Genomic DNA, 17145 nt, shown 5'->3' on the forward strand with positions numbered 1-17145 from the left:
GCATGTATTCTATTTTTGTTTCCCCTTCTAGGTGAGAATGCTGGTATCTAGCTAGGAGGCATCTTGGAGCTGGTTTATTATTATATTTTTAGGGTAATAAGGCATTTCTTCTTTGAAAATGCCATTATATTTCTCTTGCTGATATTTAATGATAAATCCTTGTAGACTTAGTTCTAAAGCTGAGATGGTAAACTAATTCCAAAGAAAATACAGAAAATTAAAGCTCTACCGAGTCCTGTAAGAATATTTTAATCTCTGTAACAGATGCTTCAAAAAACAAAATAAGAACATTATACAGAGCCTAAAAGGCACAGTGTGAGAACCAGGTTTTTTAAAACTTTCATTTCTGCCATGTTCACTAGGTGTGAGGTTTTTTGTTGTTTTGGGCTTTTTGTTTTTTGTTTCTTTGTTTTTGTTTAGAAGAAATGGAACTTGTATCAGTTTCTGGTTTGTATATATATATATACTGTCTTCAGAGTACCGAACTCAAAGTATAGTAAATTACTGGATTTTTGCAAATGAACTTTGGTTGACTGTCTTTAGGTATTGAGTCCACATCAAAATAGGCAACACTAAACAAAAAACCTGAACAAAACAAACAACAAAGCCAACCAGAGCAACTTTGTGCCACTGTTTTGATCAGTGATTCATGCCTCTTCCCACCAAGACAGTAAGAGAGCACTGCCCTGGACTCTGAAGTTTTGCACTCTGCCAGTCCTAACAGAAAAGCTGTAGGTGAAGTTTTAAAGCTTTTCCAGTTTCTTGCTGGGCTTCAGTAGTAGTTCTGGACAGCTTTTATAAAGTCATTCAACTGCCCCTGCAGTAAGACCACAGTAGGACTGAGCATCATTGTCGTAAAACCAGAGGGTTTAAGACAGAGGTTGGACGTATCAAAATTCTTCGTGTGCTGTCTGTTTTTGGATGGAAACCTTGTCACCTGCCTGGACACACATCCACCTCTGGCACTGTGAGCCTGTGTCCTGGTCAAGTGCAGTGTGTGGGTTACGTGGTCAGAGGCTGCTGTGTTGGACACCTTGTTGCCATGGATGGCACCTGGGTTCTGTCAGCTTGTGTTCTGTGCCTGAGGAATCCACAGTGAGGCACGTGTGCTCCTGCCAGCTCAGTGTGTTTATGACCACATTGAGCACTGTCTGCTTTGCTCACACAAATAAAATGCAGCTCAGGTGATGTGACGTGGAGGAGGAGCAGCCTGTGGGGCCCCTCAGTGGCTCTTGGTCAAACTCTGTGTCCTGTCCTGGGCTGAAGGACTGAGACCTGTTCACATCCTTTGCTTTCCACTGTTCCTGTGTTGGTGTAAATGCTTCAGATAAATGCTTTTGGGGTAACACTTTCAGGCAAAGTTAGATAGCAACGATCTTGGAAGTTCATCTTTAGTTGGGAAATTGAGTAGGCTGAGAAAATAGGAATACATTTCTGTATCCAGTCTTATGACAACAGAAATGATTGACTTGGTATTATAAATAAAGTTGATTGATTGTGCTAAGGAAACCATGGACAGTGTACTAGAGGACCACTGTGTCTTATAGGATGGTGATGGGCAAGAAAATGAAATCTGAAGGGATTTTCTTAGTGAGTAGCAAGCTATGCCTTACTCTGTCAGTGTGTTGGGTTTTTTGAGTTTTGGCAGAATAGAACAGGTTTTTCTTGCCTTGAGAACTCTGTTGGAGCAGCTTGATATGTAGATAGCTTGCAGTCTGGCTTGTATCTCACATGCACCTTGTTATTTCCCCCCTGTCCAAACCAGATTATTTGGATAGACACAGACAAACCGGGGAAGAACTTTATCTCCTTTTTTTTGTCGAAGTAATATATAGTTTTAGGTGAAAGGAGGATTTTGTCTCGAGCAACTAAAGTCACAATGTCTCCAGGAATCAGATATGTAAGTGTTATGACTGTTAAAACCCACAGAGATATAAAAGCTCCTGCATGTTTTTAGTGACAGAAACAGCCTGTGGTGGGTATTAGGGGTCTGTATCTTTTTCTAGACTGCAGTGAGTGTACCTTACAAACATGGGTGATTTAATGTTAGACTGGTTAGCTGCATATATTGCAAATGGTGTAGTACAGCAGCAAAGACCTTAGTACAGATTCAAGTCCTAGTTGCTTTATCTATATGAATTGTATTTACAGCAGTGACCCAAATTGACATCTATTCTGTTTTAATACAGGAAATGTCAGAATATGTCCATTGTACAAAACAAAGTTATTGTTTTTATATAAGTTTTCAGAGAGTATTTTTCCCCCCTAATGTTTAGAATTAAGGAGGATCCATTCCCAAACTTTGAGTAATTTGATTCATCATATGACCTTGGGCAAATTATTCATCCACCTTGAGCTTCAGTTTTCCTGGTGGGGGTATTAAGTAAACAATGGGAAACTGACTGAAAGCTGTATTTATGATTGAGTTGAAGCTTACTTGCTCTCTGTTGTTTTGCCTTTTTACAAAAAAGTAAATTTCCATTATTCTTTCAAGTTGGAATTTGAAACATTCACTCAAGAGCTGCTACTCCAAGCTGGAGACCTGATGTTCAAATTAAGAGATTTCGAGTTCCAGCCTCCTCTCTAAATGTACATCTCACCTCACCTCATCCTACTTGGTCTTTTGCTGATCTTGCTACTGTGCTGCTATTTCCATGAGCCATCTAGAAGATCACAGTCTCCAGGGAAGCTGCAGCCTGTCCCACAGATAAAAATAAGACTTTGCTACTACCTATGCAAGCATTAAACAAATAATGGGTTTATTTGCTGTTACCTATGCAAGCATTAAACAGATGGTGTTCTTTGAGTTTTTTTCCCCAAAGATCAGCTAACTGTAGACTGTTTAAAAAGTAGCAGCAATTAACTGTGAACCAGTCCTTCTGTCCTTAAATCAAAGAATGCTGTTGCCCAGGCAAGTGTATAAAATTCTTCTGATAATTTATGCTGGCCCTACATACAACCTCTTGCTTGAGTGCTGAGACCTTGAGGTTTCCCCTGTTTTTTCTTGGATGAGACAGTTTTCCCCAGGGGTTAGTGGACTGCCTTGTGAAGACTGCAGGCAATATTCAAAGAACCATCCTTGTCTTGAGGTTTGTTTAAACGAGCTGCTTTTCTGCCATCTAAGAGCGCTGTTGTTCAGTGGCCCACGCCTCAGACGGGTGGCTCTTGGTGGGGATTCCTCTCGTGTGTCCTGCTGAGATTGTACCAAGGGTCGGGAGCTGATGGGGTTTTTCCCTCTTTAAACACTGTGCTGTTGGAGCAGCGTCTCTGCCCTACAGATTTGTCTGCGTTGGTGTAGAGCTCCAGGACCAGCAAAGCACAACTTTTTTAGCAGAATGCACTCGAGGGAAGGAAAAGTTTACAGTTACCTTTGATGTGTGCATGAATTGTGTTTTCAGATGCTTTTGAGGTCAATAGAAAGAACTTTCTCTTTGGAAGAACGCTGGCAGGAAAAGAGGAGTTGAACAAAGGCACTCAGGCTCTGGCTGTAAAACCGTTGCTGTAGCCACTGGTCGCTTCTAGGTGGCACCACGAGAAAAAGAATCTGCCTTCACCAGCTGTGAAAAACCAACTGTTGAGCTGGTTGGGGCTCTGGTGGTCGGAGTGCAGAGAGGAGCAGCTGGCAAATACTTCAGGAGAAAAGAGGAAAGGAATAAACATACTCTGCCGGGATAGAACTGGCTGAACTCCGGGTTGTGTATTCCACAAGTGTGAAGCAATGGTCGCTAAGTGACAAATTGGTTTTGCTTTTGTGCCAGAAGTGTGATTGTGTACAAAATTTATATACACAGTTCTTCTCTAAAAGTTATAATCACAAGAGAATCACTCTTTTTGTCTAAATATTTAAATGTGAGATTGCTTTATAAAACAGTCTCACGGAGCAATTATACTGTGTGTACATGGGTCAAATAAAATACAGGCTTTTATTCTTATTTAAAATTTGATTTTGAACATTCTTCAATATTTTTCTCGTTTTGAATAGGAAAAATCATAACACATTCCAGTTCACAGCCATTTTTCAACTCTTTTTTTCTTCTTGGAGTATATGGCAGCTTTTAGTTTTGTCTGAAGGAGGGGGCCTAGGTTTGAAGTAGTGCATGTTTTTTGAAAGTTTTCCCAAAGAGATTATAGTGAGGAAGTCATCTCATGAGGCTGTTTTGGAAAACAAAATGTTATCAAAGCAAAGCTGTAAACTTTTTTTTTTCTTTTTCTGAAATGTCTTATTGAGAGCTAGACAATGTCCTGGTGAGAAATAAAAATCCAAATCTGTGAAACATTGAACTACATAATTAAAATATTCCTTTTTTTTTTTCAGCAGCTCCATGAGACTGTGAAAAGAAAGCTTGACAGTGCTGCTTCCCCTCAGAACGGAGACCAGCAGAATGGCTATGGAGACGTATTTTCTGTGTCCAAGAAGCTGCGTCGCGATGACGGTCTTGGAGTGAGCGGTTCTTCCAATGGAATGCCCCCTGTGTCTCCACTCCATCATCTTGACAAGAAATCTGGCAACGGAGATACCTTACAACTTAACGGGAAACATCCCATGGGGCTGGATGGCATCAGCAAGAAGTGTCTTCCAGATTCCAGCCTGCAGATGAATGGAGGTGGTGATGCTGATGATTCATTTCCTCTGAGTTTGAACAAAGAGTTGAAGCAGGAGCCCGTAGATGATCTTCCCTGTATGATTGCTGGAGCAGGGGGTTCTATATCTCAGAATAACTTGATGCCTGATCTAAATCTAAATGAGCAAGAATGGAAGGAACTTATTGAGGAGCTTAATAGATCAGTGCCTGATGAAGACATGAAGGATCTCTTTAATGATGACTTCGAAGACAAAAAAGATGCAGATTCTTCAAATTCAGCTGCACAGACTCCATTGGCACAAGATATTAACATAAAGACTGAGTTTTCCCCAGCACCCTTTGAACAAGAGCAGCTGGGATCTCCCCAGGTTAGATCCACTTCTTCAGGTTCAGCATTTATTGGTGCTGCTTCTGTACCTGTAAGTGCCGCTTCTCCAGCGGTCGGTAGTTCTCAGGCTATGTTCCAGCCTTCCACTCGGTCAATGACTGAAAATCCTAATCAGCCCATGATGCAGGCATCAAACCACTCTCAGAACGTCCAGAGGCCTCTCCCCAATGTGTTGTTACCTGGGAAGGGTCCAGGAAGTGCCAAAGAAATGTCTTCTGCTCATCAACTTCAGCAGATTGCTGCCAAGCAGAAGAGAGATCAGATGTTGCAGAACCAACAACAAGCTTCACAAGTCCACCAAACTAATCAGATGTCTACGTGGCCACAGTCTGGGCCTTCCCATAGTCCGCTGGCTGTCCCATATACCATGGAAAATCCCACTAGCCCATCAGTTTATCAGCCAGACTTCAACAATCAGAAACTCATGATGCCTAATTTGGGAAATAAAAGCTCGCCGAGAGCTGGAGGCAATTACCATGTGAACATCTTGGGTCATCAGCAAAACAGCTTGAACCAGAACCCTGTGAATAGTCAGGGCTCTATGCTGGACTATGGGAACACCAAACCTCTTTCCCATTACAAAGCAGAGTGTGAGCAGGGGGTTGCAGTCCCTGGGCAGAACAAGACCCCCATGCTGGCCTACATCCAGCAGCGCCAGCAGGCACCGCTGTCCCACGTGAGCGACGACCAAAATGGGATGATCCTGTTGAAACCCAAGCCTGGAAACATTGCCTACCGACTGCCACACAGTCAGGTGAATGTCCTGGGGTTTGTTACCTTTGTTCAGTAGCAGATTTAAGGTCATTAAATAGGTAGGGTACAAACTACTTGATATGGTTTCAGATGTTTTCATTGATTTTAAAGAGGAAAACCATAATACACGATAAGCTGAGACAAGAATCATGAAGTCTGTTTTCCATGGGGGGCAGTTTTTAATGCTGGGTTCTGGGTCATGTGGTAACGTGTGATTTCCAGCTTAATATGCTTTGTGGGCAACAAATTATGTTGTGCTTCACAGAAGCTTCTACTTACAAAGATAAATAGATGCTTTGTAAACTTTTGACTAAAATAACTCATGTAAAACTGTAGTGTTGAACAGTGTTCTCAAAGAAGCTTTGATTTCTTTACCTTGTTTTCAGTCCCTACTTGTGTCAGAGTTGGCTTGCTATAAAAAGACCTGCTTTTGAAGAGAGGTGGAAGTGGGGGCTGCGTTCCTGATTTCTTGGGTGTTCCTTGGGGCTTTTCAGTTCCAAGAATTTGTTATTGGTTAAGTCTCTGGGGATTGGGGAAGCATGGGATAGGAGAGAAATATATTATTAAGAATGAATAATAGTAATATTTGTCTGCTTGAAGCATATGCTTCAGGTTTTCCTATAAATGAAAATTCCAGATGGTGCTTCTTTGCTTTGTATATGACTGATACTACAGGTATGCTGCAGGTGAAAATTTATGTAGTGGGTGGAAGTATAAATTCGTTGGGATTCTGTAACGTGTTCCTGCAATGCACACACAAGGGGGCTTGTTGAGGAAAAAGGTCTTTGTTACAAGGATTAAAGCTCCTCCAGCAAAAGCTGTTGGAGATGCAACTCTAGTCATATGTTCTCTCAGCAAAACAAAAAAGCTGTGAAAAAGATATGATTAGTCTGTGATAAAGACCACACTGATGTACAAATAAAAATTTGACATCAATGTGTAGTTCATAAAGTACAAAAAAATCTCTTTAAAAGCTGGCAGAAGTAACAGTCTTACAACATTCTGATGGAAGAAGAAGGAGGGTGGAGACGATTGTGTGTCACATCTCCCCCTCACTGGAAAACATGAGGGTGACCTCGCATCTACACTGTCACACTTGCACCAAATTAACAGAAATACTGATGAAAGCTTCTGGAGAATTTCTCAAAAGCTTGCACATAGAACAACTTAGCACAACATTACTTATATTTGGCTCATGATTTCTTATGAAACTACAGAGTGAGAACCAACAGCCAAACCCATCAGCTGAATTCTGAACTTGAACGTGGTATTTATTTGTGTAATTAGAGGTGAGGCTGAACTGTGCTTAAAAACAATGAAAACTGTCAGATTTCAAATGTATTTTCTGGTACAAAGAGGATAGTACCAGATCTTGAATGATAATCATTCCATGTTATTTTTGGTTCTCCCAAGTTCCAACCTCAAAAAAAAAAAATAGCAGACTTAATGAAAAATTAATAATATCAGGCCTGTCTCTAGTAGTATTTTTGTCTGTGAAACATAGTGATGGTTTGATTGCTGGAAAAATATGTTAAGACCCATTTTGATGAGTGAAAACCTTCTCCCCTTCACCTGAAAATAGTAAATGCTCTGATACTAAAAACCAGCAACTTTAGGAGGGGCAACAAACACTTGTTGAGTTAAATGTTGACAGAAGAGGCAGGATTTAAATAAATGCTTTATATAATGAAACTTTAAAATTTAGTGTTTGAAGAGCTGCTGCTAAAGTAAACTGAAGCTGGCGTTTTTGAAATACCCGGCTGAGCAGAAGCACACAGAGCTACACTCGCCTGTGAGCTGGAATTTGGGAAGTACTGTGAGACAGAAGTTAAAACCTCTATTCCTAGATGTTATGGAGCTTCAGACTGTAACTCTGAACTCTCAGTTCTGTGTCTGGCACTGTATAGATGGGTGTTTGGCTGTCTTTAATTAGCAGAACTTCCATAACAAGCTTCACAAGTGGAGAAGCTGTTGCATTTCTGTAACTCTGCCACTTTTCCTATATTCTGCAGGATCAAAACCCTTCTCCTAACGTTCCTCGCGTTCCCGTCTCTGTCCCGGGCCCTGGTGTGGGTGCCCAGGCTCCAAACGTCTCCATGGCAGGTAACCACAGCAACTCAGCTTATCTCAGCAATCAGCAGCAAGCAGCAGTGATGAAGCAACACCAAATGCTGATGGACCAGCAGAAGCAGAGAGAGCAGCAACAAAAGCACCTGCTCATGGAGCAACAGAAGCAGCAATTCCTCATGGAACAGAGGCAGCAGCATCTACTGGCAGAACAGGTGAGAGAGGCCAACAGTCTGTTTTTTTAATTTGTGCTGATTTACTTTGGTGCATGAAACAGCATTTGATGTTTTAGAATCAGAGAATGGTTTGGGTTGGAAGGGACCTTGAAGATCATCCAGTTCCAAAGCCCTTGCCATGGGCAGGGACACCTTCCATAGACCAGGTTGCTCCAAGCCCCATTCAGCTTGACCTTGAAACACTTCAAGGGATGGGGCAGTCCCAGCTTCTCTGGGCAACCTGTGCCAGGACTTCACCACTCTTACAGTAAATCATTTCTTCCTAATATCTAACCTAAATTTAACCTCCTTCAGCTTAAGGCCATTCCCCCTTGTCCTATCACTACTTGCCCTTGTGAAAAGTCCCTCTCCAGCCTTCTTGTGAGCCCCCTTTAGGTACTGGAACGTGCTCTAAGTTCTCCCTCCATCAACTGTCCATCAAAAGCTTTAAGAAAGAAGAAGACAGAGAAGACAGTCTTCTCTGAACTGAAAATATGTGAAAGCCCATTTTGTGGGGAAGATTGCAGTAGAATCTGCAGGATTGTGGAGCTGTGGCTGTGCCAAATCCTGCCAATGGCTTTTTTATCACCTGGAAATATCCATTAAAATAGAGGACTCAGTTGAGGTGACAGAAAAGCCCCTTCAGTTCTGGAGCCAGCATAGATAAAACATAGTAATGTGGTTGACAGTGGTTTATAGATAATTGAGTGTATGAGTGTTGGTAAAGGTATGTTTTTGAGATCTGGGTTAAAACAATATGAACTAAGGGAATACTGTGGTGGCATTACATTATCAAAGACCGAAAGACAGAGAATGCCCAAATCATCAATATAATAGTATTTTCTGTACAAGTGCTGTGATCTTTGAACTTAGAATACTTTTTGGTAGATCCTTCAGTCTTTGCTGACTTCTGTGTTAGTATCAAATGTCAAAGATGACTAATCATTACTCTCCAAAATGTTAACAAATGAGTATTCTTTGAGAGTAGGTAGGGAGAGAGGAAATATGGGGTGTGACCTCCTGCTTGTGCTTTTGCATCACTGGTGGATGGTGAAGAGCTCTGTTAGAACTCTTAGAGGTGTGGCCCAGTAGTTTCCCTCAGCTCAGTAATGGACCTAACAGGTGTCAGACCTCTCTGAACAGTGAGGTGGTGTAGTAACAGGGTGGTCAAGCACATCTCAAACACAGTGATGAAATAGTTTTTTCCCTAACTTTTTGCCTCTGTTTGGCCAGCACATGCTGCTGCAGTAAATATCAGTATTATGAAAATACTTCATTCATGCCCTAGTTATGGTAGCTACAGCTATCTTCTGTAACTTCCATTTTTGTATAGTGATGCTGGGACTTTGATGCCAAATAAGGAGCAGTTTTGTTTCGGAGCATTAGATACTGCATTTGCCATATTTATTGGCATTGTGCTGCCCTGTCAAGCTAGATCTCATTAGCATTCTAATTTGATATTTCTTTCTTTGGATACACACAATACTGGATATAATTTTACAGAAAGATTTCTGAATTTGTTGATCTCTATTTTACAGGAGAATTGTAGTTTCAGGTAGCTTCAGTGCCATTCCCTGCCACTCTAAAGCTATCTTTGCCTTTAGTATTCTGCATTTTTTTTTCCCAAACCAGCTTCTACAGTTCTTGGTTTCTCTCAGAGCTGTGGCATCTCTTGTTGGCTTCTGTGGTCAGCCTCTTTCAGGTCTGACTGGTCCTGCAAGCAGCAGGTCCTCTCTGTCAGGCAGCCTGCCCTCTTCATTCCTCTGCATGTCTCAACAGCTTCAGAGCTGTAGACATTTTGGGAGGGTGGTAGTGATGTGTATCTTGCCCTTTGTTACATCGCACCAGTCTCTTCTCTAAAGGCTTTGTGCTTGTATCCTTTACCCCAGTACTCTTGGAAGGGAATTCCTGCCCCCTTCTGTGCTCTGTGTAACATTTTGGATAAGTAGATGGTTGTGCATTGTATCACTACTTGATTACCTCAGAATTTCAGTCTGACTGAGGGTGCCTGCAGAAGAAGAACCAGAAATACTGTGCCTGGTAGCTTTTATATTGTAATAGTAGCCGGTTGTCTGTAACCCTGTCATTATCTGAGAGTACTATTAGTGCATCCACATTCCCCTGAGACTTTAAATTTCGTTTTTCCCAAAAGTTCTTAATAGAAAATTTGCTTGGTTTATTTTTCAAATGTTTTTATTATAAAATATGTACGGATTGAATGTGCTTTTAAAGAGGCACAGTTATTTTGTGACATGAGTTGACTTTGTTTCAGTTGGTTGGTGCATTGTTAAGAAAGTGGTTGTAAGCAATGATTACAAAACTTGTATGACTTCTGTTATGGACTTAGTTCTGCAGTTTTCCATAATCTTCTAGGAAAACCTGTGGTGTATCAGAATTTGGGTTTGTGTATATTTTTTCATGTTTGCAAGCAAGGACTAGAAAATATTTACGTGTTCACTCTTTTCTGTGTTACACTGTTGATATTTCTGACTTGCACTTTTATTGATTTCTAAAGGGAGGTCTAAAATAAATTGATTTGGGGATGAAGAGCAAAAAAGCATGTGTGTTTGTTTTTTTTTATACACACTGGCTTTTGCTCTTTTTATGTGTGTACCTGTTTTTGTCCTTTAGAATATTTCTAAAAATTACTGATGAAAAGACTAACATCTCAGATTTTCAACGTTTAAAGGGCTTCAGACATACACTGCAATAACTCCTGTAGTGCATGTTGCTGTCTCTGAGTTCCTGGTCTTGTCACTCATCAGATTAAAGTGACTGTGTTTGAGCCTTGAGAACAAAGGTCTGAAGTGACTCTAAGGCTGCAGAGACCCTTTTGATTACCAGCTCAGCATAAAAGTGTGCAGATCACTTGTTTTTATCCAAGATAGCCCTTGGAAAAAGCTTGACATGTTTTTTAATTGTCCTGCATTGGACCTTTCTTAGGAGAAACAGCGGCAGCAGCAGGAGCAGCAACTGCAGCGGCACCTGACTCGGCCTCCTCCCCAGTACCAGGATCAACCACAGAATCCATACCAGCAACAGGTTGGACAGTTCACAGGTGAGTAAACACAGCAATTGAAATAATGGCAGAAAAAATATCAGGAGTAAAAAACAAGCTGTCTTCAAATTACCTGGATTGGATAGCTTTTAATTAATTTATTACAGTGCCTTCCCACGTCACTGTGCCTTAAAACCTTTTGGCCTGTACTGTGATTCAGTTGCAAATCAACAACTTCCCCTGCCCCAGGTATCTGGGACATCTTAAGCTTCTGCTTCTTAAATGTTTTGGAAATGAGTAAAATTCTTAAGTACCTTCATTGTTCTGAAGGCCTTTTTATACTACTGGTTCCTTTTACTGGTTGTAAATTCTTCTTAACTTTGATATATTAGGATTCAGGTTTGGTTTTTTTTGAAGCCTGACATCGCTACTGCCTGTACCTATCATAGGCCCTCATTAAAGAAAAATAAGTGGTGTATTATTTCTCTCATCTACTAGGATGAGTTTAAAATTCTCTGACATTCTTCTCCCTGCTGCCTTTAGAAGGGAATGCAGTTTGAATTCTCTTCATTACTTTTTAGTGTCCTGCGTGGGGTTTTTTTGCTCGAGAAGCAGCTTGGTATCCTCAGTATATTAATTGTTAAATAAAAAATGTTGTTAACTGTTAAGCTGGAGTAACTTCAAAAATGTGGAAGAACTAGAGAACAGTAAGAGCTCATCTCCTTACCTGAGAAATCCTTACTTGACAGGGCATCAAGAAGCCACTTGTCTTTTTTCGTAAACTTAGAGTACAAAGAAGTGCTAATTCCCTTCATTTTGTTTCCTTACTCTCTGTGTTCCTGCAGAAATAAATACTGAAGGGAAAAGATGCAAATGGAAATGTGATACCTTCATCCTGACAGTGTTTGTTACTGTGCAGTGTCTGATAGAGCTACGACTGCGTTTTGTTACTCAAGTGAAAAAACTTGATGCCAGTACAAAAGGACTGTGTGCTAACTCAGGGATCAGTAGCATCCTTCAAATATTGCACTGAAACATTTTTTTTCTCCTGTCACTTTTCTACAGAAACATAGTGTACAACTGTTAGAAATAGAGTGGGATTTGCTATAATGAAAATCAGTATTACTGAAATTATTTTTTCCTTATAATGATGACTGGTTTTTGCCTCTTAAATCCCAGTGTGTGTGACTACTTTTCACTGTAAGTATTCTTACAGTGAGACTCTTCCTCCACTCATCCAACCCCCAACACTGGTGTTTTTATGATGTGCTGTGCTGATAATTAATTCAATATAATTTGAATTATATTTGAATTTTTGATAATTCAGTTTTTATTCAAATATAATGTTTGTAATAATGGAAACCCAATACTCCTCAGCTGTCTTAAAATATGCAAAAATTCTGCAGCTTACTTTTTGGTTTGAAAGTAGAGAAAGTACTAATGCAGGTAGATTTCCCTTGGTCGACTGTAAGGAGTGGGAGGGGTGTTATATGCATTACACTTCACAGTGCTGGTCTGCTTTTTTTGCTTCAAGTAGGGGGGGCTGTTTCTTCCACAGGAAGAAACTTCTAAACTCAGGATTTACGAGAACAGGGGACTTTTTTTTGTTTTGCTGAGAATACATTTTTTGCAAATCACCTTGCTTGGTTATCAGCACTGTGTATTAACATAGCAAATATTTCGCTGTGGAAATCCAAAAGATACCTGACCAAAAATTTCTGAAAGCTGAATTATATAAATAGAAGAAATTCCTGGAATAGGGAAAATGGAGGACTGGCAACCCTACAGGTGTACGATAAGAGATACACAGTGTATGCATGGAATGACTGACTGTGTGCAGTAAGTGGTATTTTTAACAGCTTAGCAAATTGTGCATGCACTTCAAAGTATGTGTGTTTACCTTTGTTCACAAAGAAATATCAGAGTCCTGCCTTTAAAGTCTTAATTTTTTTTTAAATCGATGATGCTGAGCTCTTAGAAGTGGTATTCAGATTTTTTTAGGACATTGGCATATCTGTGTTTGAGATCAAGGTGGAGGTGCTAACTGGAGCAACAGTTGACACTCTTTAATTAAACTCCTGCTGCCTCTGTGCTGGTTGCAGAGGTTGGTTTATACAAATGCAGCTACACCTCCATTCTGGGTTATTGTGCCTACAAGCCTGGCTTGGCTCTGGTTGGACCAAGGTATTTAATGTACAAAATACTTCTTTGTATTTCAGGGTCATCTTCAGCCATACCTGGGGTCAGTAATTTAGGACAGTCCAGCTCCAGTAGCCCACGGATGTTTCCTCAGACCCAGAACATGATTCAGATGGGACCTGGACACACTCCTGTTCCTCCACTCCAGTCGGGCTCCAGTCAGCAGGACCGGGGGGTGACTCAGTATCCCAATATGCAAAACATTCAGCGCGGGGGATTGTACAACCTGGCGTCTGGAATGACACAGATGGTTCCCCAGCACACAGCTCCAAGTGCCAATGGACAGACTCCGATGCAGAGGCAGGGCAGCTTGGGCCAGGGCACTGCTGTTCCTGCTGGCTATGGGCAGAACACCTTAGCAAACTCAAGTATTTCTCAGCAGCACAATAAAGGTGCACTGAATCCAACCTTATCTAAGCCACAGATGGCAAGAGTACCAGCTGCTATGGGGGCTCAAAATCCATCTTGGCAACACCAAGGTATCCCTAATATTAACAACCAGACACAAGCAAACAGTGGCTTAGGACCATTTACTGCCAACTCCTCTTTCCACATGCAGCAGACTCATCTAAAGATGTCCAACCAACAGTTTGCCCAGGGAATGCCTCAGGTAAGCCTAAGCACCAGCAGACCCATGACCTCGATGAACGCTGCCGTCTCTGGGCAGATGTTGTCATCATCTTTAGGTGCACAGCCCCGGACAAACCCACCTACACAGCAGCAGGTACCCTCACAGCAAGTGCTGCCTGGCATGAACCAGACTGTTCCAGACCTGAATGCTTTCAACCAGAATCCAAATCAGCAAATGCCCAACAGAGGAAACCTGCACTGTAGCCAAGGGTACCCTGTGAGGACAACCAGTCAGGAGCTGCCTTTCTCCTACAGCGGCCAGTCGGGCAATAACGGACTTCAGAACTTAACTGGTGACACAGACCTGATAGACTCTTTGCTGAAAAACAGGACTTCAGAGGAGTGGATGAACGATTTGGATGAGTTGTTAGGAACTCATTAAAATGGGGCCGGGGGTGGGGGTTCTACTTTTTTTAATTATTTCATGACATATAAACAACACTTGGACCAAAAAAAAAAAAAACAAACCTGTGGCATTGAGGAGACTTGCAGGCATTAGAGGTAAAATGGTTGGGAAAAAGACTGGAGCTGCTTCTCAATGAGTGTTGACACATGGTCACGGTGCACCAAGCGGGTCTGCGGGAGGAGTGCACGTTATCTGGGGTCTCTGAGGAGTCGCACACTTGAACAGGTCAAAAAAATACTGTGTCCTAGCCAGCCTTCCAGAAATCTCACTTGCAGTGTTCTAAGACTAAATTTTTTAATTATTTAAAAAATAAAACAAAAATTCCACAGAAATAGTGCAGAAAGAAAGCAAATAGTTGCACAAATTGTGTTTAGGGCTTAGTCTGCAGCTATTACTTGCAATAATTATTTGTTTGTAGCTTGACATGTTGTTATAGTACTGTCCATCCAACTTCTGACTTTTTATTTGAGAAGAGGCTGTTATGCACCTGAGCACGCTTGCAAAATGTTTGGACTTGTTTCTTTTCCCCATTGCTGAAGCATGTGCCTGTACTCTCAGTAAGCAAGTGGTATTTCACAGTAAATATATCTAGATGCTGGTAATAGATGAGAGGAAGTATTAAAACCTGACCAGTTAGTCTAGACAGTCATCTTCCTTCATAGATTGTAGTCTTTTAAGCTGCAGTTTGCACTCTGTTGTAGAGAGGCACAGTTCTTGGCTTGTACCTTGATGTGTTTAAAGGGGGAATTTCTCATGGGAGAACTTTTAAACTATAGTAGGTTTAACGTGAATTGTAAAGCCATTTACTTTGCACCTGTTTCTTCATAACTTATTTCCAAAGGTAGTTGTATTTAAATGAAGGCTTTGCTTCATGACAGCTCATCTAGTTTTCTTTGTTGTAAAAGGTAAAACTAACTTTTGAGATCACTTCATTCCCCGAAGTTAGCAATGAGTTAGTAATGAGCACAAGACTTTGTCACTTCAGGATAAAAATGAGGAAAAAAGAGTTTGACTGGGAGGTGGAAAGTCCTTATGAGCAATAATAGCACAGGCAGCCTGGGAGAATAGTTGTATCAGGGTTGCTCCAATATGGAAGTCTCCCCCTTTAAATACTTTGGTTTTTTAATACTGGGTTACGAGTTTGATAATCTTTCTATAGTCTGGTGGATTTACTTCTTTAATATCCCTTGAAGCAGATGCTGGTTCTTCAGCTCAGCCCAAGGGGATCTCTTATCCATATGTTGGGATTGGTCCCAGAAAGGACAAAACACAATGGGAACAGTCAGTGTTCCAAGTCCTTACTCTCTACCAAAAAAATCCCTTATCCACCAACAAACCACCTTGCCTTAACCTTTATTTTAAAAAGAAAATAAAGTTGAAAGCTTTTGTTTGAAATGCACAAATACCTCTTCCCTTTCTAAATCTACTTTCTTGGAAAGCTCCTTTAAACTTTCTAACCAAACCCAGCGTTGTGATTTTAAAGCAATTTCCTTCAACATAGACTGGCTTCTTCAGGAGTTTTCTGCACTGCAGAATTGTGTGAGAGAGGGTTTTTCCAGAGGGTGTGAAGGGAAGTGAAAGATATCATTGGTTTCAAAGAAGGAAAATATTTTACTGTATCTGCAGCTCCTTTATGAGACAATTTGCACTTTTAAAAACTGCTTTTTTAACACTAATACTTTAACCCTTTCCAAATATGCATGGAACATGGTTTGTGCAGCACACTTACCTAGTGTGGATGAATTCTGCTCTGTTGATCAGATTTGCTGTTGTATCATGTTGAACTGTTGGTGAAAGATGTGCATTGATCAGTGGATCCCACCGTTCAATAGTGGATAAAACTTCCCTGAAGCAGGCTTAATCCCTCCTAGAGCTTTTGAAAAGGTAACATAAAGATTCTCTTTGGATGGGAAGACAGAGGTGTTGGTGACTTTGCTTGTTGACACTTCTGATATTTTCTAGAATTAAGTAGTTGAGATGCAAATAACTGATGCTAACTCTTCTTATACTGGCAATCTAAGAAAAGAGCTAGTGATCTTGGTTTACTTTTAAGTTGAACCAAAACCTGGTCCAAGGTAAGTGTCATTAGAAGATTATAGATATAAACTAGCAATGGCAGGGGAAGGAGTGTTTGCTGTATTTTTATTTTTAAGGGTTAACTTTGCACCAGTGTGCCTTCCCTTCCTGTCGGGGGTGCTTGGGACCTCAATTTCAAGTGACATCCTTCAGTGTCACTAGTTTTCTCTCCCCCTTACAAACACTTGACAGAAATAACAGGGTAGTAGGATTCAGCTTTTCTTTCTTCCCTGTTTAGGTTGTGGTGAAATCTGCTCTGTTTTGTGGTAGATTTTGCACACAGGCTTTGTTCGGAATAAGTCAAAATACAATCCATCCAGTTGTGATTTCTTAAGTGGAGAAAAAGAACATCTGCTGTTTGCATTGTTACTACCAAAAAGGCAATCCAGCTAAATGTCCAGGAAAATGCAGATGTGCTCTTTCCTTCACTGTTTCTGGAAGCTAAGGTGGATATTGCCCTGCTTGACCAGAGGGTTTGTTCAGGAAGGTATCTGGATTTGATGACAGGGCCTTTTCATGGTACTGTTGGAGTAAAATTAAAAGTGTGATTCAAGGAAAACTGGCTTATAATGCCCATTGGTCTCCATGTGTGAACAGGATCCAAACAGCCCTGGCTTCTGGCCTTGGTCCCTGTCCACATAACGCAGTCGGACCGTTGGGAATACGGTGTCACTGTAACAAGGTTGGAACAGTTCAATGGAAATGAAAATACGGTTTTGATGTGCACAGGTGCATGGGAAGGGCTGGGCTCTGCCCTCATGCCCTGTAACAAGTCTGTAAATGCACTTGGGCTTTCCATTTGCTGCAGCTTCAGAGCAATAAAATGTGTC

General features: G+C 41.0%; 1 protein-coding gene across 1 annotated transcript; it reads left to right on the plus strand.

Moving 5' to 3' along the window:
* Positions 1-1879: 1879 nt before the first annotated feature.
* On the plus strand, positions 1880-16455 carry MAML1 (mastermind like transcriptional coactivator 1). Its single transcript, XM_025896003.1, has 5 exons — positions 1880-1900; positions 4316-5725; positions 7737-8006; positions 10950-11064; positions 13224-16455. The coding sequence occupies exons 1-5, from the start codon at positions 1880-1882 to the stop codon at positions 14213-14215; spliced, it is 2808 nt and encodes a 935-aa protein (XP_025751788.1). The 3' UTR covers positions 14216-16455.
* The last annotated feature ends 690 nt before the right edge of the window (positions 16456-17145 follow it).

Source organism: Manacus vitellinus, unplaced genomic scaffold (genome assembly GCF_001715985.3).
Source record: "Manacus vitellinus isolate BGI_N305 unplaced genomic scaffold, ASM171598v3 scaffold_51_pilon, whole genome shotgun sequence".
NCBI classification, from domain to species: Eukaryota; Metazoa; Chordata; class Aves; order Passeriformes; family Pipridae; genus Manacus; species Manacus vitellinus.